Genomic DNA, 26,035 nt, shown 5'->3' with positions numbered 1-26,035 from the left:
GGTTCGCCTGATTCACCAGTTACGACCCTTTCTTGATCGGGATTCCATGTGCACAGTCACTCATGCCCTCGTCACCTCTCGCCTGGACCACTGCAACGCTCTCTACATGGGGATCCCCTTGAAGAGCACCTGGAGGCTCCAACGGGTCCAGAATGCGGCCGCACAGGTAATTATGGGAGCTGCATGGCGCTCCCACATAATACCGCTTCTACGCAAGCTGCACTGGCTCCCAGTGGTCTTCCGGGTGCGCTTCAAGGTGTTGGTTACCACCTTTAAAGCGCTCCATGACATAGGAGCTAGTTATCTTCGAGACCGCCTGCTGCTACCGACGACCTCCCAGCGACCCGTGCGCTCCCACAGAGAAGGCCTCCTCGGGGTGCCATCAGCCAAACAATGTAGGCTGGTGACCCCCAGGGGGAGGGCCTTCTCTGTGGGGGCACCTACCCTATGGAACCAGCTGCCCCCTGAGATAAGGAGAATCCAAGACCTCGGTGCCTTCCGCCGTGCCCTTAAAACTTTCCTTTTTCATCAAGCCGGGCTGGCTTAACATATTTTTAAATTTTTAATTTTTAATTGGTTTGTCATTTTAAACTGGGGCCAAATTAATATATATTCGTTTAATTGTTTTTAATTGTATGTTTTTATCTCGCTATACACCACCCTGAATCCCTTGGGAGAAGGTGCGGTATATAAATTCGAAATAAAATAAAATAAAAATAAAAATAAATAATTATAGTATTTTAAAAAGGAGTGGAAAAGTAAGACACAAGGGAATTACTATCAGGTGAGTATATGTGTAAATATTTAATTAGAAATATGTTTAATAAATAATTATTTGGAAATACTTGCCACCTCTTTTTAAATATATATTTTGATATGGTCAAAAATTGATCTAAGAACCCCAGATTGTAAAAGGAATGTATTTATTGACTTCTTTGGAAAATGGTTGTAAATGCAATAACACGATAACTCCTTTTGGAATGAGCAAACATAACAAATCTTAATAACAATAATAATCCTCCATAAATCTTCCTTTGACAGAAATTAAAACTATATGTTTACAGGAGATAGCAGGCAGTCTTTCAATTGTCAGCAAATATTCATAGTGAGAAAACTCACATGATGTACTAAGTCCTCTTTATTAGTTGCTCTCTCTGGTTTAGCTCAGGCTTAAAAACAATGATGTAGCATTTTGGCAAAAATATGCATCCCACTAATGCAGCGCTGGAGGCCAAGATGGAGAAGACCTCCACAGCTACCATGGCTTTTCCTTTTGTGCTCTGATAGGCTGGAAAGAAGGAGATCCACACACTGCAGAAGGCCAACATGCTGAAGGTGATGAACTTGGCTTCATTAAAGCTGTCAGGTAATTTACGGGCAAGAAAAGCCACAATAAAGCTGGCGATGGCCAAGATACCCATGTAGCCCAAGACACAGTAGAAGAAGAAAGCTGACCCCTCATTGCATTGTAAAGTCATTTCTTGTAGCTCTGAGTACATGTCCAACTCAGGGAATGGGGGAGATGTTGACAACCAGAGAATACAAATCCATCCTTGAATGATGGAGCATGAAAGGACAATAGAGAAAGCCAATCTTTTCCCCACCCATTTCCTCATCTGAGATCCTGGTTTAGTGGCCATGAAAGCCACAACCACAGTGATGGTTTTGGCCAGGACACTAGAAATGGCCACTGAGAAAGTGAGGCCAAAAGCTGATTGTCGGAGAAGGCAGGTCACTTTGCCAGGCTGGCTGAGGAAAAACAAAGAGGAGAGAAAACAGAGCAGAAGAGAGACAAGGAGGGTGTAGGTGAGGGACCGGTTATTGGCTTTGACAATGGGAGTATCCTGGTGCTTAATAAATGTTCCAAGTACCCAAGATGTTAAGAAGAAGAAAGAAAGAGCAGCTGAGGCTAAACCAGTTCCTAAGGTTTCCTCAAATGATAGAAAGACCACCGGTTTCAGGATACATTCTTTCTGTTCTTTATCCGGGTAGTGGTCTTTTGAACATTCAAAACAGTCGTCTATATCTGGAAGAAAAAGTCAAGGCATTTGTCATCTATCCATTGTATTTTGTTGAAAATTATTTTCCTAGTGGATGCTCACTGCTATTGCTTATCAGTTCTTTCCACCGGTTACTAATCTGATCATGATTCTGCGAAAATGCAGGTTTTCCTCTATTTAGGATTCACATGTAATAAAGTAATCTTAGCTTGCTTTCAAGATAATAATGGTATATTAAGCCTTTCCTTTGTTATAGAAATAGAATGACAGAGTTGGAAGGGACCTTGGAGGTCTTCTAGTCCAACCCCCTGCTAAGGCAGGAAACCCTACACCACTTCAGACAAATGGTTATCCAATCTCTTCTTTAAACTTCCAGTGTTGGAGCATTCACAACTTCTGGAGGCAAGTTGTTCCACTGATAAATTGTTCTAACTTTCAAGAAATTTCTCCTTAGTTCTAAGTTGCTTCTCTCCATGGTTAGTTACCACCCATTGCTTCTTGTCCTACTCTCAGGGTCTTTGGAGAATATGCTTTTGTGTTCTATGTTTAGAACATTAGTTGATTCTACAAACACCGATTTCATGTCCCCTTCATGGTAAAATATCTGATCCATTCACAAATCTATCTTTGTCTGCTGAATCTTATTTGCTTTTCTCTTACTCTCCGATTTCATGGAGGAGAAGACCTGGAAAATGGCAGATCAAGTGGAAAAATTGTCTGCATTCACTTATAAGTAAACTGACCTTAGCCACAACGTTGTTTCTTGAGTTTACACTATCATTTTTAAAAACTGTCATGGTTTATTTAAACTTAAATAGAAGTATAAATTTCACCATTTCTGACAAATGGCAGTCCAATCTCTTCTCGAAAATCTCAAGTGATGAATCTCCCACAACTTCTGAAGGCTGTTCAGCTGTTCCACTGGTTGATTGTTCTCACTCTCAGAAAATGTCTCCTTATTTCCAGCTTAAAACTCTCCTTGTTCAGTTTCCATCCATTATTCCTGTTCTGGCTTTCAGGTACTTTGGAAAATAGCCTCACTCTTTCCTCTCTGTAGCAGCCCCTCAAATATTGGAAGACTGCTATCATGTCTCCCCTGGTCATTCTCTTCACTAGACTAGCCATGCCCAGTTCCTGTAACCGTTCTTCATATGTTTTACTCTCTAGTCCCCTCATCATCCTGGTTGCTGTTCTCTGCTCTTTTTCTAGAGTCTGCAAGAAAACAAGCAAGCTCAGAGAACACCAAGTATCCCGCATGTCAACCCTGAGCTACAAATATTCTCATTTATTAATCTTACAGGAACAAAATAAACCCTCAATAGGCAAATGAAGTTGAAAATATGAAAAATACATAAATAGTTAATAGATGATGTGATCATAGAAGACCTATGGCTCAGTGGAGATATATATATATTGGGCCCACATTAGGAAACTCTACCTGCCGAAATCTCACAAGCAAACTTTGATTTCTGAATAAGAGACTGTAGTCTACAGTATAGAAAGAAACATTCACCCTGAAGATCTCCTAAAACTACTAATTCTACACATCCTAAAATGTAGATTACTAAATTACTGTACTTTTTGGAGTATAAGATGCACTTCAACCCCCAAAAGAGGGTGAAAATTTGGGTGTGTCTTATGCACTGAATGTAGCCCCTCCCCCACTTACTGACACCCACCCTTTGGCCATTTTCGGACTCCATCTGTTGCATTTTCTGCCTCCACATGCTGTTTTATTTATTTATTTATTTATTTATTTATTTATTTATTTATTTATTTATTTATTTATTTATTTAATTTCTATACTGCCCTTCTCCCGAAGGACTCAGGGCGGTGTACAGCCTGATTAAAAGCACAAGACAAACAAAATTTAAAAAGTAATTAAAATTATTAAATAAGGCTCGGTTATAAAACCCCAAATTTAAAATCCCATTTTTAAAAACCAATTAAAATCTTTAAACTGATAGCCCAGCCTGGCGGAACAACAAGGTTTTGAGGGCACAGCGAAATACACGGAGATCAGAGATTTTACGAATTTCTGGGGGCAGCTCATTCCAAAGGGCAGGGGCTCCCACAGAGAAGGCCCTCCCCCTGGGTGTCACCAGCTGACATAATTTGGCCGATGGCACCCTGAGGAGACCCTCTCTGTGGGAGCGGACTGGCTGGTGGGAGGCTACTGATGGCAGAAGATGGTCTCGAAGGTATCCAGGTCCAATGCCATAGAGCGCTTTAAAGGTGGTAACCAACACCTAGAATTGCACCTGGAAGACCACTGGGAGCCAGTGCAGCTCGTGCAGGAGAGGTGTCACATGGGCACAACAGGTTGCGCCCATAACCACCCGCGCGGCTACATTCTGGACCAGTTGGAGCCTCTGGGTGCTTTTCAAGGGGAGCCCCATGTAGAGAGCATTGCAGTAGTCCAGTCGGGAGGTAACAAGGGTATGAGTGACTGTGCGAAGGGCGTCGCAATCCAGAAAGGGCCGCAACTGGCGAATCAGGCGAACATGATAAAAAGCCCCCCTGGCCACAGCCATCATGTGCTCTTCTAAAGACAGGCGTGCGTCCAGGAAGACACCCAGATTGGGAGCCCTCTCTGTGGGGGGCAAAGTTTTAGACCTGTTCCAGGCTGCAGGGATCCCCACAGCACATCGCCGCCTCCAGCCTCGTGTTTTTGGCCTCCGTGTGTTGCGTTTTTGGCCTCCGTGTGCTGTATTCTTGGCCTCCAAATTCTCCAGTTTAGAGCCATTCCAGGCTGCGGGGATCACCAAAGCACATCGCTGCCAATCGCCGCCTCCATGCATCGTGTATTCAGCCTCCATGCACCATGTTTTTGGTCTCCGCACACTCCATTTTTGACCTCCGTGCGTCGCATTTTTGGGTGGTTCCAGTGGCAGGGATCGGTGAATCATGCTGCAATAATGTGCTGAAGCTGACCAGGCTGTTTGCTCTTTGCTGCAAGGATTCTAGCCATGGATGGATGCTGGTAGGCAAAGGCAGAATTTTTTCCCCTTGTTTTCCTCCTTAAAAACTAAAATGCCTCTTATACCCTGGAGCATCATATATTCCGAAAAACAGGGTACATTTTGCTTAAGTCAATCTAATGAAAACTTGATGGATTGTCTCACCTACCCTTTTGATTTGAAATCTTTCCTTCTGGGCATGAAACACAGTCATAGCAGCAGAATTGTTTTCCTTCTATCCCTTTCTTCCAGTATCCAGGGGAGCAATGGTCATTACACAGAGAAATTGGAAGTACCTGGTCATAAACATGAAAGGTTTTTCAAACAAAGATTTTTTTTTTTAAAACAGATTCTAATTGTTCTCTTTTATGGTGGGAAAGAATTTTAATGGCCTGTTTGAAGAATGGCAGGGTGCAAAATCGGTGGCCTATAAGGAAAATCAATATAAAATGCTTTATCACTGGTACTTAGCTCCAGCACGACTGGCCAAAATATACCCAAATCTAAGCCCCAAGTGCTGGAAATACAACCAACACCAAGGTACCTTCTTTCACACTTGATGGTTATGCCCCGAAACAAAAAGTATTGGACCAAAATACGAGATTGGCTACAAGATTTAATAAATTGCAAAATTGAGTTAAATCCGGAAACATTTCTCCTGGGAATATTAAAAACTAAATTTGATAAAAAAAAAAAAATAAGATATCTGATCCTACATATACTAACAGCAGCAATAATTACATTCACGCAATATTGGAAAGAACATAACTTACCACCAGAGGGACTGATTATCCAAAAAATATTTGAATGTGCCGAAATGAATAAACTAACTTTAGAATTAAAAGAAAAACAGGATCCGGAATATTATGCAGTTTGGGAAAAATGGTATAGGTGGAAAGACAACAGAAACAAACATAGGTAATATTCATAAGGAAGTTGAGGATGTATATATATATATGTGTGTATATAATGTAGATTTTATGTGAACTGTTAATCCAAAGTATATAAAAATGACACTGTCTGTTTGAATATGTATTAGAGTCTTGGAAAAGAAAAACTACAATAAAAATTATTTATAAAAAAAGAAGAAGAAGAAGAAGAATGGCAGGGGGAGGAGATAAATGTGCAACAGACGTGGGCTTCACATATTGTAACAACAGGTTCAACCAGCAACGGAAATGTGAGCTTGTGCAGTCTTGCTTTGCTCACACGCGAGCTCCCCACGCATGCATGCAGCATCACAAAACATGGCAATTCACTTACATGCACCATCCACACATGCAAGTGATGTCAAACAACACAGCAATTCACGCACAACGTCTGACATGTGTGCGGCATCAAAAACACAACGCTATAGGATGGGATTGCAGTAGGGTGGGTGGGGTGGCCCACTCGCAGGTCGCCACTACTGGTTCGTCCGAACTGGTCTGAACTGGATGAATCCCCCCACTGATGTGCACAATGACAATCTTATGGAAACAGCATGACTTCCGCGATTTCCAACGGAAATGTAGCTCGGATATGAAAATCTAGCTTTCAAGTTGCAATGTCATTTTGTCAGTTTGGTAAATGCCGGAACATGGTCAGCATTTGTATAGAATATATCAGGGGTTTTTTTTTCATTTAAAAGTAGATTGAAAGAAAAGATGTATAAAGAGACTATGTTCAATACAGACAAAGAGACCTTCATGGTATCATAATGGATCACATTAAATGGCCATTAAAGGTGTCCACACCTGGTTAAAAGCTGGGTGCCAGACAATCTCATCTCCACTGATAAATAATTCTTTCCCTTTTGGAGCACTGGGATCTAAGACTCCAACTGTAACTTTCTGAAAGGATCTGTTTGGAAAAGTGATCAAGTTGGTGATGTCGAATCCACCTGCTGCTTCCTTTTTCTCATTCAGGCACACTCTCTCCCCAGCTGAATTGTTAAATGAAATGCCTTGAAGAAATGGATGGAGCTACTTGAAAGAGAATAGAAGAGAGAGGGAATTGAAAGGATAATAAATGGAGAACAAGCCATCGTATTCACATTTCTTTCAGTCATTCTTCCCCTTTCTGTAATAATGCTCAAATAAGTACACTGAGAAAATTGATAATCCGTATTGCATGGAAGTGTATAGGTTTAATCTGAAGAAAAATAGGAAATAGTGTCAATCAATAAAAGCAAAATGAAAACGGGCTATTTTGTATATGATTTCTCTTCACTGTTTAAAGAATTAATCAAACCTTCACCATACATAATCTTATCCACCACTTTTTTTTCTTCATTGGTACAAAGCTACAGAGCCTGGGACCTGACAAATTTCATTAACCCAGATTTTAGAATTTGAGATTTATTCTATTCTACGTATGCTGTTCTCTTCTCTTCTCTTCTCTTCTCTTCTCTTCTCTTCTCTTCTCTTCTCTTCTCTTCTCTTCTCTTCTCTTCTCTTCTCTTCTCTTCTCTTCTCTTCCATTCCATTCCATTCCATTCCATTCCATTCCATTCCATTCCATTCCATTCCATTCCATATTTTCTATTCTATTCTATTCCATTCCATTCCATTCCATTCCATTCCATTCCATTCCATTCCATATTTTCTATTCTGTTCTATTCTGTTCTGTTCTGTTCTGTTCTGTTCTGTTCTGTTCTGTTCTGTTCTATTCTACTCTACTCTACTCTACTCTACTCTACTCTACTCTACTCTACTCTATTCTATTCTGTGAGGAGAGAGAGAGAGAACACATTCATATTCTCAACATTGAAAACATTTATGAGCCAAGTAAAAGTATCTTGGACAATTTTTGGAAAAGAGAATGAAAAATAATGTTAAATGATTGTATGAAGCAGTGCTTCCTTTGATCATCTTTTATAATGCAAATTATGATGATTTTCTACATAAATCACACTTATGCCTAACATCTGAAAATCTGTAGATGTGGAACGTCTGGGGTTTCCTTATCGATAATTGTTTTTTTAATAATACAAAAATTCCATTGACTAGACTGAAATTTGCAAAGACCAAGTTTTTTTCAATGCTTTTGTTCTATAACATAGAATCAGCTGTTACGTTAATAACTTTGTTTCCTTGGTATCTGTCTTGATCTGTGGCCATGACAAACAAGCCATATTAGATTATGAGAAGAAAGGCTATTCACTGGGAAAGAAAAGATAGGTGTGGCATAGAGACATTACCTGCCATGGCTGCAGATTTGAAAATGCAAACATTTTAATTCTTCTGTGTTGGGCTCTTGATCTCACAGCCTCATGCAGAGAATGTGCCACCACATAAACAGCATTGTAGATGCTGTAGCTTTGGCCAGTCATCTTCAACTCAAACAGAGGAGAAGGCAGATTTTCCAAATTCTCCTCTCCACTACATGTTTGATTGGATATTGAGGGTGATTCCTCATTTGAAAGTGAACAGTCAAACAATTGTTCCCAAATTTCTTGAAGAAATCCATCTTTGTGGGTTGAAGGTGTGATGACTTGAAGAAATTCTTTGAATCCAGTAATTTCTCGCGAATGCACTGCAAAGGAAAGAGACCCGTGGAACAACTGGACATCCCAAGACCTTTGAATTCCTGTCAGTATGAAATCAGTTGGGAACATCAGGATCCAAACCTTTCTAAAAGATGCACTCTCTTTTTTCTCTTGATCACATAAAAACACAACACTTCTGAGCCAAAGAATTGTGAATGATTCACCATAGACAAGAAAAACATTAGCTGCCTGATTTACAAGTTTTTCAGAAATAATGGAGATGACATCAAAAAATTCTGAAATTTCTTCTAATTGGGCTCGTTGCGGAATTTTTTGTGTGAAAGCCAAGCAGATCCTATTTTGAAAAAGCAATGGGTGCAGTTTCTGCAAGAAACGTTCTCCCTTATTGTTATCAAAAGTGAAGACTCCAATCCACGTCCATCCAAAATGAAGAAGAAGCTGTATAGCTCCATTGTATTGATGCTCCTCTTTTGGGACCATGCAATAAAGGGAAGATAACTCAGTAGTTTTAAAGTCTTCTTGGGCAAAGGAGCCGTAGGTCAACTACACACAAAAAAGGAGAATCTCTATTCATGACAATGAAGGGAAAAATATGGAGACCGAATGACCTCTAACATTGAACTCTAATATTGATTCCTAAAGAAAACAAGTTTCACTTTTTTCCCTCCACCCAAATTACCTGTGGAATCTTGAAGACATGTATACTTTCTGCCATATAGGATGTAGTATCAGACACAAGCGCTCCAATGATGGCCATGAGATTCTTCTGGTTATCACATTTGTAGTTAGGAAAAAATCCCTGAGATTTGAAAAGCAGGTCCAGAGTTGTGCGGTAGGTCATCCTTGAATTGAAGTAACTGTCGTAGATGTGGAACCCAAGAGTGATGTTAGGTAAGATCTGGGAGTCTTCATTGATCTCCTTCACAGCAAAGGCCAAAGCGAGGACGTCCTGGTAGAATTTCGTTATTATTCTGTCAATAAGTTAAATCCCCCCCCATCGAAGAAATCATTTTAAAATTCTTACAATGTGACATCATTTTTAAATATATAACAAAGACTTCTATCTCTGATGGAAGTAGGAAGATGATAACTACAAAAATGCTAATTTGCTGTAATAATTTCTAGAGAGTGTTCCCAATGTATTTCCATGAGTTGCAATAAATAAACAAAGACAATAGTAACTTTTATTCCAAGCTATCATATTTGTTTTCTATCATCTTAGCACAAAACAAGAAAGGGACAGATGAAGCAAATATCAGTCATTTACAGTCTGCCCATTTTCAAAGGGATGATAATACAGTATTTAAAAAAAAAAAATACCTTCAGCTCCTTAAATGTTCCACAAAATTTCAATAAGTTTTTGTGAATGACGTTTAGGATACAAATGAACAAAAGCATACATCTGATGAGAAAGACTTTTAAGTTAATACAAAAAAAAAAAATGCACAGCAGTTGCCAAAAAAGCCAACACAGTTCTAAGCTGCATAAACAGAGGGATAGAATCAAGATCATGTGAAGTGCTAATACCACTTTATAATGCCTTGGTGAGGCCACACTTGGAATTCTGCATCCAGTTTTGGTCATCATGGTGTAAAAAAGAGGTTGAGACTCTAGAAAGAGTGCAGAGAAGAGCAACAAAAATGATGAGGGGACTGGAGGCTAAAACATATGAAGAACAGTTGCAGGAACTGGGCATGTCTAATTTGATGAAAAGAAGGACTAGGGGAGACATGATAGCAGTGTTCCAATATCTCAGGGGCTACCACAAAGAAGAGGAAGTCAAGGTATTCTCCAAAGCACCTGAGGGTAGCACAAGAAGCAATGGGTGGAAACTAATTAAGGAGAGAAGCAATTTAGAACTAAGGAGAAATTTCCAGACACTGAAAACAATTAATCAGTAGAACAACTTGCCTCCAGAAGTTGTGAATGCTCCAACACTGTAAATTTTTTAAAAAGATGTTGGATAACCATTTGTCTGAAGTTGTGTAGGGTTTCCTGCCTGGGCAGGGGGTTGGACTAGTAAACCTCCAAGGTCCATTCCAACTCTGTTATTCTATATTTCTTCTCTTACAACCATTCAAAAGAGAAAGAAGATACAAAAACTATATTCATGCTCAGTTTTTACTCATATTAGCACATTCACTGGATTTGGATAAATTTAGGGAACATGTGGGAGGGGGGACTCCTTACATTGGAAACGGATAAGGATTTAGAGAAGGATGTTCTTTAAATTCAATTTCATAAAAGTTGTAAAAAATTTGAGACACCATCCCACCAATGACGAGGTCACCAAACTGGAACCACTCATGTGGAACAGGGAAAGCTTCACTTGCAGGGCATCTCAGCATCACTACTTTGTGCATCAAGAACATCAGAAGGAACAACATCTTCACATTATTTTTACGTGACAATGTCTCAGTCAATCATTCAAAGAGAAGTTCTGGCACATAAAGACAGGAGGGAGAGAATTTGTCTTCCTGCCTCTGTCTGGCTCTTGAAATACTTATATGGATTGTTTTTTGATTCCAATTCCTGTGTTTGCTACTTTTCCCTTTTAGAATAATATAGTAATTTCAGTAATTCACAAGAGACATAATTATCGTTGAAACATTGGCATCCTGGCAATTTTCCTTTGTACATTGGTTCAACAGCTTTCTCTCCTTTGGGTGACCTGACAAGGGATTGCTGCTTAATTTGCTTTGGGAATAGTTGAAAAAAGAGAATTGGTAAGATGTTTTTCAAGGCAGGAAATATTACATGATGTACTAGTTTCTTTTTATGAGTTGTTCCCTGTGATTTACATCAGGCCTGGAAACAATGATGTAACATTTAGCCAAAAATATGCATCCCAGTAATGCAGCACTGGAGGCCAAGATGGAGAAGACCTCCACAGCTACCATGGCTTTGCCTTTTGTGCTCAGATAGGCTGGAAAGAAGGAGACCCAAACACTGCAAAAGGCCAACATGCTGAAAGTGATGAACTTGGTTTCATTAAAGTTGTCAGGTAATTTATGGACAAGAAAAGCCACAATAAAGCTGGTGATGGCCATGCAGCCCAAGACACAGTAGAAAAAGAAATCTGACCCCTCATGGCATTGCAAAATAATTTCTTGGAGCTCTGAGTTCAAGTCCAACTCAGGGAATGGGGAAAATGTTGAACCCCCCCGTCCCATGCGCTCCTCTTTCCCACCCTGTCTATGATCCTGGCATTTGCCCCAAATCCATCAGGCGCTTTCCCATTGCTCCACTGGATGGCGAACATCACAGTTGCCTTTCCAGAAGCTGCAAAGGAATTGACATCACAAACAATTGCCGCTCTCGGATCCGCTCTCACTCTCCTTAATGGCCCAGGCATTTCACAGTTATGCTGGAACACACACACACACACACACACACACTGGGGTGTTTTAACACACACAGTATTTGTTTCCATATAGTAAGTCATTTGTGTACCAAGTCTGGTTGAAATTGCTCAAGGCGTCCCAGAGTTATGATGGAGCATACATACATACATACATACAGCCCTTTTTATATAGCTAGATCAGTTTAGCTTACCATAAAACAGAATATGAATAGATGTAGCAAATATCACTCATTTACTGTATGCATGTTTTATGAGGAGAGATAAAGCAGTCTTTTTCTGACAGTCAGAATGGAAGAAGCTCCTTGGATGAGAAGTGAATGTTACTATTCATGATTAATGTCAGTATTGTTTTTAATTCATTGTATGTCTATTGCTGGTTGAGGACCGTAATAAAGTTTTATTCATTCAACTGCTTAAAGAGCAATTTAGTTTTCAACCTTGAGTCCTTGATGCTCTCTGAAATAGGTTATTTGGTTGCAGACTTTTCATTACCTAACTAGGTAATAACATCATTGCAAACCTTTGAAAATCATTCGTTTTCCATGGTTTCCATAGGCACAGCATATGTCATGAATGACAAGAGCTTTGCACCATCTTATCAATGGTTTCAAATTTGTTGTTATGAGTAGATGTAGAAGAGGGGAGAGGGGAGAGGCTCCACATCCATTTGCACCACTCGGGTGACCCTGAGGACACAGATAAACCTCCAGGTGACCTTAACGACCCGCTAAAAGAATGCAAATGACCAGTTTTCTGCAAGGAGTATAAATCCTTCCATTCCCCACCATCCAGTCAGAGCTGAAGAAGCTTCTTGGATGAGAAGTGAAACGTCTTCAAAGAAAACCAGAAAGTCCAGTTGCCTCTTGAAAAAAATCACCTTTGGGATCTCCATTATCTGCTCAGAACAATGTCTCAAGTTTCTTTTTCTATTTCCTTTACTAAAGGAAAATATAGGTAGTCCTTGACTTGCAACCATTTCTTTTTTGACCGTTCAAAATTACAACAACACTGAAAAAAAATGACCTACTACATCTGATCCCCGCACTTTCAACCATGGTGGCATCCCCACAGTCATGTGATTGAACTTTAGTTGCTTGGCAACTGACATGTACTTGTAACAGTTGCAGCATCCCAGAGCATTCCATTTCACTAGTTGTCGCTGTAGAAAGAATCACAGGACACCCCCTTCTCTTTGTTTCCATGCCCCTAGAGAAGGCAAAGAAAAACCAAGCATAGAAGGTAAAGCAATCCCTGCCTTCCAGCCAGAATGGCCTCAAGTAATCCCAATTAGAAGACTGAGACAGACGGAATTGACAGGATTAAGGATTATGTCAGACGACACAAAGCCATACAGAGTTTACATTCCCCACCTTTCCACAAGGCTAGCCTTGACCAGTGGTGAAATCCAATTTTTTATTACTACTGGTTCTATGGGCGTGTCTTGGTGGGAGTGGTGTGGCTTGGTGGGCATGGCTTGGTGGGTGTGGCAAGGGAAGGATACTGCAAAATCTCCATTCCCACCCCTCTCTGGGTCCAGTCAGAGATGGTATTTGCCAGTTCTCCAAACTACTCAAAATTTCCGCTACCGGTTCTCTGAACTGCTCAAAATTTCCACTACCGGTTCTCCAGAACCTGTCAGAACCTACTGGTTTTCACCCCTGGCCTTGACCCTGATTACCATCCAGGAAACCAGACTTGCAAGTATTGAGTACAGTTCAATGTATTTGATATCATCGCCTACGCTTCCCTCCCTCTTTTTAAATATATATTTTGATATGGTCAAAAATTGATCTAAGAACCCCCTATTGTAAAAGGAATGTATTTATTGACTTCTTTGGAAAATGGTTGTAAGTGCAATAGCACGAGAACTCCTTTTGGAATGGCAAACATAATAAATCTTAATAACAATAATAATCCTCCATAAATCTTCCTTTCACAGAAATTAAAACTATATGTTTACAGGAGATAGCAGACAGTCTTTCAATTGTCAGCAAATTTTCTTTTTTTAAAAAAAATTATAAACTTTATTAAAACACATATAAAACACATATAAAAAACATTTACAAAACATACAACATATAAGTAAATTTTCCTCTTAAAGCAATATTTTGTAGTGGTTCTTCAATTAATACAGTTGTAATTTTCCCCTTATTTTTAGCCTAGTAGTTTTTCCTTTCCCTTTTCCTCCTCCTCTTTTTCTTTTTCCCTTCCCCTTAGGATTCCTTAGCAATCTTTATATTTGGATTATACTTTTGTTTTGAAATTCCCCTATTCATGTTTACTTGTCCATAGGAAATTATTAGTATACCTATTTACATCTTTATTCTATTCTTCTTGCACCTATGTATCTTTATTAGCAGCGTTGTACCATATGTACCATTTGTCCCATATTCTGTAGTACTCTGTCTCTTCTTTTTCCTTAATCCCTTCTGTTAGTCTATCCATTTCAGCACTCTGTGCGATTTTATCTGTTAACTCTTCTTCCGTTGGGATTTTTTCTTGTTTCCAATTCCTTGCGTACATTATTTGAGCTGCCGTTAGAATATGTATTATCAGGTATTTTATATCTTTAGGATATATTTTTGTGAAGATTCCGAGCAGGAAAGTTTCTGGTTTCATCTCTATTTGTAATTTTATTATTTGTTCCAACCATTTCTTAATGTTAGACCAAAACTTCTTTGCTGCCGGGCACGTCCACCATAGATAGTAAAAGGTACCCTGCAATTTTTTGCATTTCCAGCATAATGAACTGTTCTTTGAATGAATTTTTGCCAATCTTGTCGGTGACATATGCCACCTATAAAACATCTTCAGCTGGTTCTCCTTGTATCTCCTTGTGCCACCGCTAATGTTAATTTTGTATTCATTTGCCATAATTCCTCCCACTTCTCCAAATCTATTGTATATTTAAAATTTTGCATCCATTTAATCATCGTATCCTTTACTGTTTCCTCCTCCATTTTATATCGCAATAGAAAATTATAGATTTTACTAATTAATTTCTCTTGTGAGTCTAATATAATTTTATCTAGTTCTTGTTTCTCTCTGTAGATTTCATATGTTTTTATATGTTCCTTGTATTTGGATTGGATCTGTGTAAAAGTCCACCAGTCGACTTCTCTATTTAGCTCTATTTCCAATTGTTGTTTGGTTTTCAGCTTCCCTTGATAGTCAATTAAGTCTTTGTATCTAATTATATTTTTGGGTTCTGTTAAGTTTGGGTGTCTTACCGCTTCTAATGGTGATAGCCAATTCGGAATTTTTGTGTAGTGTTGTTTTTGAATTTTTAGCCAAATTAGTAGTAGTGTATTCCTAATTGTGTGTCTTTTAAAATAGGTATGTGTTTTATATCTTTCATCCCATAAAAAGGAGTGCCAGCCCATTAGCAGTTCGTGGCCTTCAATTGTTAATATCCTAATTGTCAGCAAATTTTCATAGTGAGAAAACTCACATGAGGTACTAAGTCCTCTTTATTAGTTGCTCTCTCTGGTTTAGCTCAGGCTTAAAAACAATGATGTAGCATTTTGGCAAAAATATGCATCCCAGTAATGCAGCGCTCGAGGCCAAGATGGAGAAGACCTCCACAGCTACCATAGCTTTGCCTTTTGTGCTCAGATAGGCTGGAAAGAAGGAGATCCACACACTGCAAAAGGCCAACATGCTGAAGGTGATGAACTTGGCTTCATTAAAGCTGTCGGGTAATTTACGGGCAAGAAAAGCCACAATAAAGCTGGCGATGGCCAAGACACCCATGTAGCCCAAGACACAGTAGAAGAAGAAAGCTGACCCCTCATTGCATTGTAAAGTCATTTCTTGTAGCTCTGAGTACATGTCCAACTCAGGGAATGGGGGAGATGTTGACAACCAGAGAATACAAATCCATCCTTGAATGATGGAGCATGAAAGGACAATAGAAAAAGCCAATCTTTTCTCCACCCATTTCCTCATCTGAGATCCTGGTTTAGTGGCCATGAAAGCCACAACCACAGTGATGGTTTTGGCCAGGACACTAGAAATGGCCACTGAGAAAGTGAGGCCAAAAGCTGATTGTCGGAGAAGGCAGGTCACTTTGCCAGGCTGGCTGAGGAAGAGCAAAGAGGAGAGAAAACAGAGCAGAAGAGAGACAAGCAGGGTGTAGGTGAGGGACCGGTTGTTGGCTTTGACAATGGGAGTATCCCGGTGCTTAATAAAAGTTCCAAGTACCCAAGAGGTCAAGAAGAAGAAAGAAAGAGCAGCTGAGGCTAAACCAGTTCCTAAGGTTTCCTCAAATGATAGAAAGACCACCGGTTTCAGGATACATTCTTTCTGTTCTTTATCCGGGTAGTGATCTTTAGAACATTCAAAACAGTCGTCCATATCTGGAACAAAAAGTCAAGGCATTTGTCATCTCTCCATTGCATACTGTTGAAAATTCTTTTCCTAGTGGATGCTCACTGCTATTGGTTATCAGTTCTTTCCACCGGTTACTAGTCTGATCGTGATTCTGTGAAAATGCAGGTTTTCCTCTATTTAGGATTCACATGTAATAAAGTATATGTGAGGGAAAAGGCAATTATTCTTTGAAATCAATACTGTAAAAAGTATGTTGGGTCCAACAAGCAAAAATAATCTCCTATGCTTGCTTTCAAGATAATAAAGGTATATTAATCCTTTCCTTTGTTATAGAAATAGAATGACAGAGTTGGAAGGGACCTTGGAGGTCTTCTAGTCCAACCTCCTGCTTAGGCAGGAAACCCTACACCACTTCAGACTAATGGTTATCCAACATCTTCTTAAAAACCTGGGTGTGTTGCAGCATTCACAACATCTGGAGGCAAATTGTTCCTTAGCCACAAGGTTGTTTGTTGAGTTTTACACTATCATTTTTTAAAACTGTCATGGTTTATTTGAACTTTAACTAGAAGTATAAATTTAACTTGAATCTCCTTATTAACATCACTTTTTTTAAAAAAAGGAAGAGATTGGTGGTCTTCAAATTATACTTTAATCTAGGCTAAAAAGAAAAAAAGATAATTAAAAATTGAGTTAAATCATCGCTTAATTGACTCAAATGATATATTCATTTAGGGTTTTCTGGTAAGAAAAAAGTACTTTGTGCTTTTCTTTTCCCAGCGGACTTTTTCTTTAATTCCTAAATATTTATATATTTAATTCCTAAATATTTATTGCTTCACAGAATTTACAGTGATTAGGTTAACATCACAATTTATGAAGATGACATCTTCAAGATAGAAGACACCAAGAAGCATTTTAAAAATAATAATAATAAGCATAATATACCCCGAGTTTATAAAAATCATGATAGATTTGAACAATCTTATGGGGGACGGGGTGTCCTTGGTGCTCTCTGAGCTTGCTTTTTTTCTTGCAAACATTTCATTACCCAAACAGGTAACATCATCAGGGCTCGTCCTACTGATGTTACCTAGTTGGGTAATGAAAGATCTGCAAGTAAACAAGCAAGCTCAGAGAGCACCAAGGACCCCCATCCCAAGTCAACCCTGAGCTACAAATATATAAACCCTCAAAAAATAAACCCTCAACAGGCAAATGAAGTTGAAACTATGAGAAATAAATAAATGGATAATAGATGGTGTGATTATAGAAGATCTATGGCTCAATGGAGATATATATTTTGGGCCCATATTAGGAAACTCTACCTGCCAAAATCTCTGAATAAGAGACTGTAGTCTACAGTATAGAAAGGAACATTCATCCCAAAGAACTCATAAAACTACTAATTCTACATATCCTAAAGTAATTAATTACTGTAATTTTCGGAGTATAAGACGCTCTCCCCACAAAGTGGGTGAAAATTTGGGCTCATCTTATACACTGAATATAACCCCCCACCCGCCAGCCCCCACCCTTTGTCCGTTTTTGGCCCCCGAGCATTGCATTTTTGGCCTCCGCGCACTGTTTTAGACCTGTTCCAGGCTGCAGGGATTACTACAGCACATCGCTGCCTCTGTGCCTCATGTTTTTAGCCTCCATGTGTTGCATTTTTGGCCTCTGCATGTCGCATTCTCGGCCTCCAAATGCTCCAGTTTAGACCCATTCCAGGCTGCAGAGATCACCACAGCACATTGCCGCCAAACGCCGCCTCCGCACATCACGTTTTCAGCCTCCATGCGTCATGTTTTTGGCCTCTGCATGCCCCATTTTTTGCCTCCGCGCATTGTGTTTTCAGGTGGTTCCAGGAGGCGGGGATCGGCGAATCATGCTGCGATAACGTGCTGAAGCTGACAAGGCTGTTTGCTATTTGCTGCAAGGATGCAAGCCAGATGAATACCAATGGATGTTGGTAGGCAGAGGCAGAATGTTTTTCCATTGTTTTCCTCCAGAAAATCTAATGTTCGTATTATGCTCTGGAGCATCGTATACTCCGAAAAATACGGTACATTTTGCTTAACTCAATCTAATAAAAACTTGAGGGATTGTCTCACCTACCCTTTTGATTTGAAATCTTTCCTTCTGGGCATGAAACACAGTCATAACAGCAAAATTGTTTTCCTTCTATCCCTTTCTTCCAGTATCCAGGAGAGCAATGGTCATTACAGAGAGAAATTGGAAGTACCTGGTCATAAACATGAAAAGTTTTTCAAAGAAAGAATTAATAAAAAAGAACAGATTCTAATTATTCTCCTTTATGGCGGGAAAGAATTTTCATGGCCTGCTCAAAGAATGGCAGGGTGAGGAAATCAATGTGCACCATGACAATCTTATGGAAGCAGCACGACTTCCATGATTTCAAATGGAAATGTAGCTCGGATATGAAAATCTGGCTTTTACATTGTAATGTCATTTTGTCAGTTTGGTAAATGCCGGAACATGGACAGCATTTGTATAGAATATATCTGGGGTTTTTTTTTTTGTTTTCTTTTTAAAAAAAGACTGAAAGATAAGATGGGTAAAGAGACTATGTGTCAGGGTTCCAAGTAACAGCCCCAACAAAAGAAAACTCTGAGGCTTGATTTTCCTCAAAGTTACATTTTATTAGAGATGTCATACTGGCAAATCTGGGAAAACCCGAATCTGAAAGCTTCCTGGTTTTCCCCACCCAACGGAAAGTTCAAGTCCCTGCCCAATACCCACAAGTACATCACATGATCCAATCAAAGCACCGTCCCAACTGGAGATGCCTCCCAGTTCCATCCCCCTCCTGGTGCAGGACAAGTTGTCCTTGACTTCCTGAGAAAGGAATGTTTATTTATTTATTTATTTATTTATTTATTTATTTATTTATTTATTTATTTATTTATTAACTTTATATCCCGCCCTTCTCCCCGAAGGGACTCAGGGCGGTGAACAGCCAAGAATTAAAATAACATACAATATAAAAGTTAAAAGAATTAAAAATAAATTAAATTAAATGGCCGCCCCAATTTAAAATCCCTAGCAATATAATTAAAAAAACCCTAAAACCTATTCAGGCCAGGCCGGCTTGCTGAAATAAAAATGTCTTCAGGGCCTTACGGAAAGTGCAGAGATCCGGAATCAGCCGTATTCCGGGAGGTAGCTCGTTCCAGAGGGCCACAGAGAAGGCTCTCCCCCTGGGGGCCGCCAGCTGACATTGCTTGACCGATGGCACCCTGAGGAGGCCCTCTCTGTGAGAGCGTATTGGCCGGTGGGAGGTTATTGGTAGCAGCATGCGGTCTTGTAAATACCCTGGCCCTAAGCCATGGAGCGCTTTAAAGGTGGGAACCAACACCTTGAAGTGCACCCGGAAGACCACCGGGAGCCAGTGCAGCTTGCGCAGGAGAGGTGTTATATGGGAGCACCATGTCGCTCCCGTGATCACCTGCGCGGCCGCATTCTGGACCAGTTGGAGCCTCCGGGTGCTCCTCAAGGGGAGCCCCATGTAGAGAGAGTTAGCGTAGTCCAGGTGAGAAGTGACGAAAGCATGAGTGACTGTGCATAAGGAATCCCGACTCAGAAAGGGGCGCAACTGGCGTATCAGGCAAATCTGATAAAAAGCCCCCCTGGCCACGGCCATCATATGCTCTTCTAAAGACAGCCGTGTGCCCAGGAGGATGCCCAAGTTGCGAGCCCCCTCTGTGGGGGTCAATGACTCGCCCCCCAATGGCACCAGCTGGCTATATCGGGATGCCGGCATCCACAGCCACTCGGTCTTGGAAGGGTTGAGTCGAAGCCTGTTCCTCCCCATCCAGACCCGCACGGCCTCCAGACACTGGGACATCACTTCAAGGGCATCGTTGGGGTGGTTTGTTATTATGTTTATATATGTTATCATGTTATTATGATTATATATCACCCGTGCTCCATACATTCCCCCTCCCAGTTTCCCACAGCAGTAAACGTGGCAGGTCTGAAGGCCTAATACAAAAGATGGCTTCCAGGCCTGTCACTATGTTCAATACAGACGAAGAGACCTTCGTGGTATCATAATGGATCACAATAAATGGCCATTAAATGTTTCCACACCTGGTTAAAAGCTGGGTGCCAGATAATCTCATCTTCACTGATAAACAATTCTTTCCCTTTTGGAGCACTGGGATCTAAGACTCCAACTGTAACTTTCTGAAAGGATCTGTTTGGAAAAGTGATCAAGTTGGTGATGTCGAATCCACCTGCTGCTTCCCTTTTCTCATTCAGGCACACTCTCTCCCCAGCTGAATTGTTAAATGAAATGCCTTGAAGAAATGGATGGAGCTACTTGAAAGAGAATAGAAGAGAGAGGGAATTGAAAGGATAACAATGGAGAACAAGCCATCGTATTCACATTTCTTTCAGTCATTCTTCCCCTTTCTGTAATAACGCTCAAATAAGTACATTGAGAAAATTGATATTCTGTATTGCATGGAATGTATAGATTTACTCTATTATTAATCTGAGGAAAAATAGAAAATAGTGCCCATCAATACAAGCAAAATGGAAACTGGCTATTTTGTATTAATCAATCAATTAATCAAACCTTCACCCTACATAATCTTATCCACCATTTTTCTTTCTTACAAAGCTATTTGAGAGCCTGGGATCTGACAAATTTCATTAAGCCAGATTTTAGAATTTGCGATTTAAGTGAGGAGAGAGAGAGAGAGAAAGGGAGAGGAGAGAAAAGGAGAGGAGAGGGAACACATTCATATTCTCAACACTGAAAACATTTATGAGCCAAGTAAAAGTATCTTGGACAATTTATTATTTATGGAAAAGAGAATGAAAAATAATTATAAATGATTGTATGAAGCAGTGCTTCCTTTGATCATCTTTTATGATGCAAATTATGATAATTTTCTACATAAACCACACTTAAACCTAACATCTGGCAATCTGCAGATGTGGAACATCAGGGGTTTCTTTATGATAATTGTTTTTTTTTTAATGATACAAAAAATCCATTGACTAGACTGAAAGACTATTTTTTTTTCAACGCTTTTGTTCTATAATATAGAATCAGCTTTTACATTAATAACATTGTTTCCTCGGTATCTGTCTTGATCTGTGGCCATGGCAAACAAGCTATATTAGATTATGATAAGAAAGGCTATTCACTGGGAAAGAAAAGGTAGGTGTGGCATAGAGACATTACCTGCCATGGCTGCAGATTTGAAAATGCAAACATTTTAATTCCTCTGTGTTGGGCTCTTGATCTCACAGCCTCATGCAGAGAATGTGCCACTGCATAAACAGCATTGTAGATGCTGTAGCTTTGGCCAGTCATCTTCATCTCAAACAGAGGAGAAGGCAGATTTTCCAAATTCTCTTCTCCACTACATGTTTGATTGGATATTGGGGGTGATTCTTCATTTGAAAGTGAGCAGTCAAACAATTGCTCCCAAACCTCTTGAAGAAATCCATCTTTGTGGGTTGAAGGTTTGATGACTTGAAGAAATTCTTTGAAGCCTTGAACTTCTCTTGAATGCACCGTAAAGGATAGAGACCCATGGTACAACTGGACATCCCAAGCCCTATGAAATCCTGTCAGTATAAAATCAATTGGAAACATCAGGATCCAAACCTTTCTAAATGACGCACTCTCTTTATTGTCATAATCACGTAGAAACACAATAGTTCTGAGCCACAGAATCATGAAGGATTCGCCATAGACAAGAAAAACATTGGCTTTCTGATCCAACAGTTTCTTAGAAATAATGGTGATTAGAGCAAAGAGTGCTGAAAGTTGTTCAAATGGGGCTTGTTGTGGAATCTTTTGTGTGAAGGTTAAACAGATCCCATTCTGGAAAAGCAACGGATGCATTTTCTGAAGGAACTGTTCTCCCGTGTTTTTATCAAATGTAAAGACTCCAATCCATGTCCATCCAAAATGGAGAAGAAGTTTGATAATTCCAATGTACTGATGGTCCTCTTTTGGCACCATGCAATAAAGTGAAGAGAATTTAGTAGCCTGGAACTCTTCTTGGGCAAAAGAACCATAAGTCAACTGAACAAATAAAAGGCAGTCATTATTCACAAGAAGGAAAAAATATGGGAACTGAATGAACTCTAATGCTTGAACTCTTCGAGACCGCCTTCTACCACATAACTCCCAGCGACTGGTAAGATCTCAGAGAGTTGGTCTCCTCCGGGTCCCATCAGCTAAACAATGCTGGCTGGTGGGCTCACGGGGGATGCCTTCTCTGTGGCTGCCCCAGCTCTCTGGAACCAGTTACCTCCTGAGGTCCGGACAATCCCCACCCTATTGGCCTTCCGAAAAGCAGTGAAGACCTGGCTTTTCTGGAAGGCCTGGGGCCGTTGATCTCGCTCTTGCGATCCAGCGAGATCCGGCCATGAATGGTGTGAATGAGTTTTAATGTTTTTAATTTTTAAATGTTTTTTATAATGATTTTAAATGCATTGTGAGCCACCCTGAGTCTTCGTAGAGGGGTGGTATACAAATTGAATTAATAAATAAATAATAAATAAATAAATAATGGGTCCTAACTCCTGTTTGTGCACTGGGTTGAGCTACATTACAGTAACAGAGTTGAAAGGGTCATCTAGTCCAATCCCCACCCACCCACCCATGAAGAAGACCCTACATGGCACTCCAATCTCTTCTTGAAAGCCTCCAGTGATGAAGCTCCCACAAGTGTAAGAACATTTATCCTTCTTTCCAGGTTGAATCTCTCCTTCTTCAGTTTCCATCCATTATTCCTTGTCTGGCCTTCAGGTACTTTGGAAAATAGCCTCACTCTTTCCTCTCTGTAGCAGCCCCTCAAATATTGGAAGACTACTATCATGTCTCCCCTGATCCTTCTCTTCACTAGACTAGCCTTGCCCACTCCTGCAACCATTCTTCATGATCCCCTCCCACTCTGTTATTCTGTTATTCCCTGTTATTCCCTTATTTTGTGATTCACCCATCTCCTCCCACTTCTGACTGTATGACTTTAACCTTGTAGCTGGTATCCTTAAGATTTATATTGACTGTTTCCTAAAATGATTTGATTGCTTATTTGTTCCCTATGACTATCATTAAGTGTTGTACCTTATGATTCTTGACAAATGTATCTTTTCTTTTATGTACACCGAGAGCGTATGCACCAAGAAAATTCCTTGTGTGTCCAATCACACTTGGCCAATAAAGAATTCTATTTTATTCTAATTCTCTATTTCATTCCATTCCATTCCATTCCATTCCATTCCATTCCATTCCATTCCATTCCATTCCATTCTATTCTATTCTATTCTATTCTATTCTATTCTATTCTATTCTATTCTATTCTATTCTATTCTATTCTTACTGTTAATGTTCATTACAAAAGAAGATAAGATTCTCTCTTACTGCTCTCCCAAAAGTTACCTGTGGAATCTTGAAGAGATTTACACTTTCTGCCATAAAGGAAGAAGTAGGGGCATCTAACCCTCCAATGATGGCCATGAGATTCTTCTGATTATCACATTTGTAGTTAGGAACAAATTCCTGGGATTTGAAAAGGAGGTCCAGAGTGGTGCGGTAAGTCATCCTTGGGTTGTAGTAACTGTCACAGATGTGGAACCCAAGAGTGATGTTAGGTAAGATCTGGGAGTCTTCATTGATCTCCTTCACAGCAAAGGCCACGGCAAGGACGTGTTGATAGAATTTGGTTACTACACTGCCAAGAGTTAAATCCCCCCAATTGAAGAAAGTCATTTTAAGATTCTTATAATTTGGCGTCATTTCTAACTATGTAACAAAGGTTTCTATCTCTGATGCAAGTAGGAGGGTGATAAGTACAATGTATTAATGTATTGTAATAATTTGTACAGAGTGCCATCACACTGCTAAACAAATAATTCCCTCAACACTGTCAAACTAGTTACTAAGTCTGCATTACTATTAATCTTTTCATCCTTCCTATCACCCATCTCCTCCCACCTATGACTGGATGACTGTAATCTTGTTGCTGGTATCCTTAAGATTTATATTGACTGTTTCCTAATATAATTTCATTGCTTATTTGTTCCCTATGACTGTACCTTATGATTCTTGACAAATGTATCTTTTCTTTTATGTACACCGAGAGCGTATGCACCAAGACAAATTCCTTGTGTGTCCAATCACACTTGGTCAATAAAGAATTCTGTTCTGTTCTGTCCTGTCCTGTCCTGTCCTGTCCTGTCCTGTCCTGTCCTGTCCTATCCTATCCAATCCTATTCTATTGTAATAATTTGTTTTTGAGTGTTTCCATGATTTGAAATAAATATACACGACAGCAAACAAATTATGTTTTCTAAGCTACATTTATTTTCCATCAGTTTAGCATGAAATGAAATATAAACAGATCTTGTTTTAAAAGAAATAACTTCAGCTCATTAATTGTTCTTCAAAAAAAACCTCAATAAGCCTTTTGGAGATTTAATTTAGGAATCAATAAGACTTTAAGACTCTAATGTATTTTCATGAGAAAAATTTTAACTTAATGTAAAGAAAGTATTTCTTTGCTCACAACCCAATGTAATGCAAAGACAAAGAAGGCTTAGATTAGATCCAAAATGTACAGTAGTGGTCAAAATTGTGGAAACCTTTTGAGAAAAGTGTATTTTCTAAAACTGGCTAATAACACCACTTTTTTTGGAAGTAGTACCATAAAATTATATATCAATGGAAAGATAATTTAATCAAGAATGTAATGCAATAACTTTTATGAAGGATTTTCTGTTAGAATAGAAGTTACAGTATAAAGAAGAAAAGGGAAACCCGTAGAAAAAAAATGAGAGATACAAAAATGATCACCATGTCAGTTAATACTTAGTTGGGTAACCTTTAGCATGAATTACAGCCTTGCAATGTCTTCCCATGGAGTGAACCAAATCTTTTAGTTCTGCAGATGTTATAATGTGAAACCAAGATTGAATGATTGCTTCTGTTAACTGGGTTTTATTGCTGGGTTGCTTCTGACTAAGTTTCTTTAGTCAGCTCCATAGATTTTCAATTGGGTGAAGGTCTGGGCTATTTCCAGGCCATTCCAGCAGTGGAATAGGATTATCTTGAAACTAAAAAAAAAAAAGTGATGTTATGAACCATCAAACCTCAAAAATACACTTTTCCCAAAAGGTTTCCACAATTTTGGCCACTACTGTGCATTATGTTGAAACTCATATAACAAATATTTAAGGAGCTGGCTAAGATTGGAGAACAGCCCTGAAGAAAAATATATTCTTACAGTGGTAACTGATAAGGTTTTAGGGAAGGATGTTCCTTAAATTCAATTTCAAGAAAGTTATAAAATATTTGAGACACCATCCCACCAATGATGAGGTCACCAGGCTGGAACCACTCATGTGGAACAGGGAAAGCATCACTTGCAGGGCATCTTAGAGTAGCTACTCTGTGCATGGAGAACATCAAAAGGAATAACAGCTTCATTCTATTGTTACATTTGGATCTATCCGTCAAATAGAAGTCAAATAGAAGAAGGAAGAGAATCTGTGGAAATGAACTTCATAGAGCAAACCCCTTTGGGCCCCCATGTGACTCTAGGAGTATTTATACCACTTGTTTCTCAATTCCTATTCCCTTCTGCAGAGAACCTTTGATGTTTTGGACTACATGGAAAATAGACTGATTTCAGTTATTTATAAGGGATATAATTACCTGTGAAACATTGGCAAGCTGGCAATTTTTCTTTGCATAGCTGATCAACATCTTTCTCTCTTTTGGGTGACCGACAGTTAACCTGTTTGTAAAATACTTGGAGAAGTAGAATTGGGAAGGTATTTTTCACTTTTCTATATATTTTCTATATATTTCTATATATTTTCTATTTTTCACTTATTC

At 39.4% G+C, this 26,035-nt stretch overlaps 2 protein-coding genes across 2 annotated transcripts; both read right to left on the bottom strand.

The window, feature by feature from the left end:
• Positions 1–1,127: 1,127 nt before the first annotated feature.
• Positions 1,128–8,930, bottom strand: LOC139324823 (vomeronasal type-2 receptor 26-like). Its single transcript, XM_070954575.1, has 4 exons — positions 8,142–8,930; positions 6,697–6,924; positions 5,130–5,256; positions 1,128–2,026 (listed from the first exon to the last, which is right to left on the bottom strand). The coding sequence occupies exons 1-4, from the start codon at positions 8,928–8,930 to the stop codon at positions 1,128–1,130; spliced, it is 2,043 nt and encodes a 680-aa protein (XP_070810676.1).
• A 6,343-nt stretch (positions 8,931–15,273) lies between these two features.
• On the bottom strand, positions 15,274–23,740 carry LOC139324822 (vomeronasal type-2 receptor 26-like). Its single transcript, XM_070954574.1, has 5 exons — positions 23,579–23,740; positions 21,365–22,216; positions 20,260–20,487; positions 18,265–18,391; positions 15,274–16,172 (listed from the first exon to the last, which is right to left on the bottom strand). The coding sequence occupies exons 1-5, from the start codon at positions 23,738–23,740 to the stop codon at positions 15,274–15,276; spliced, it is 2,268 nt and encodes a 755-aa protein (XP_070810675.1).
• Between the last annotated feature and the right edge of the window lie 2,295 nt (positions 23,741–26,035).

This window comes from Pituophis catenifer, unplaced genomic scaffold (assembly GCF_029215685.1).
Source record: "Pituophis catenifer annectens isolate HBS135680 unplaced genomic scaffold, rPitCat1.0.hap2 SCAF_15, whole genome shotgun sequence".
In the NCBI taxonomy this organism is placed as follows: domain Eukaryota; kingdom Metazoa; phylum Chordata; class Lepidosauria; order Squamata; family Colubridae; genus Pituophis; species Pituophis catenifer.
Note: the sequence above shows the minus strand (reverse complement) of the source record. Positions and strands in the feature narration are given on the sequence as shown.

Coding starts and splice junctions, on each gene's coding strand:
- LOC139324823 (XM_070954575.1), bottom strand. CDS start 8,930: ATGGTCCCAAAAGAGGAGCATCAATACAATGGAGCTATACAGCTTCTT. Junction 5,257..6,696: donor GGCACCCAGCTTTTAACCAG/GTGTGGACACCT, acceptor GTTTATGACCAG/GTACTTCCAATTTCTCTGTG. Junction 2,027..5,129: donor AAAGATTTCAAATCAAAAGG/GTAGGTGAGACA, acceptor TTTTTCTTCCAG/ATATAGACGACTGTTTTGAA.
- LOC139324822 (XM_070954574.1), bottom strand. CDS start 23,740: ATGACTTACCGCACCACTCTGGACCTCCTTTTCAAATCCCAGGAATTT. Junction 18,392..20,259: donor GGCACCCAGCTTTTAACCAG/GTGTGGAAACAT, acceptor GTTTATGACCAG/GTACTTCCAATTTCTCTCTG. Junction 16,173..18,264: donor AAAGATTTCAAATCAAAAGG/GTAGGTGAGACA, acceptor TTTTTGTTCCAG/ATATGGACGACTGTTTTGAA.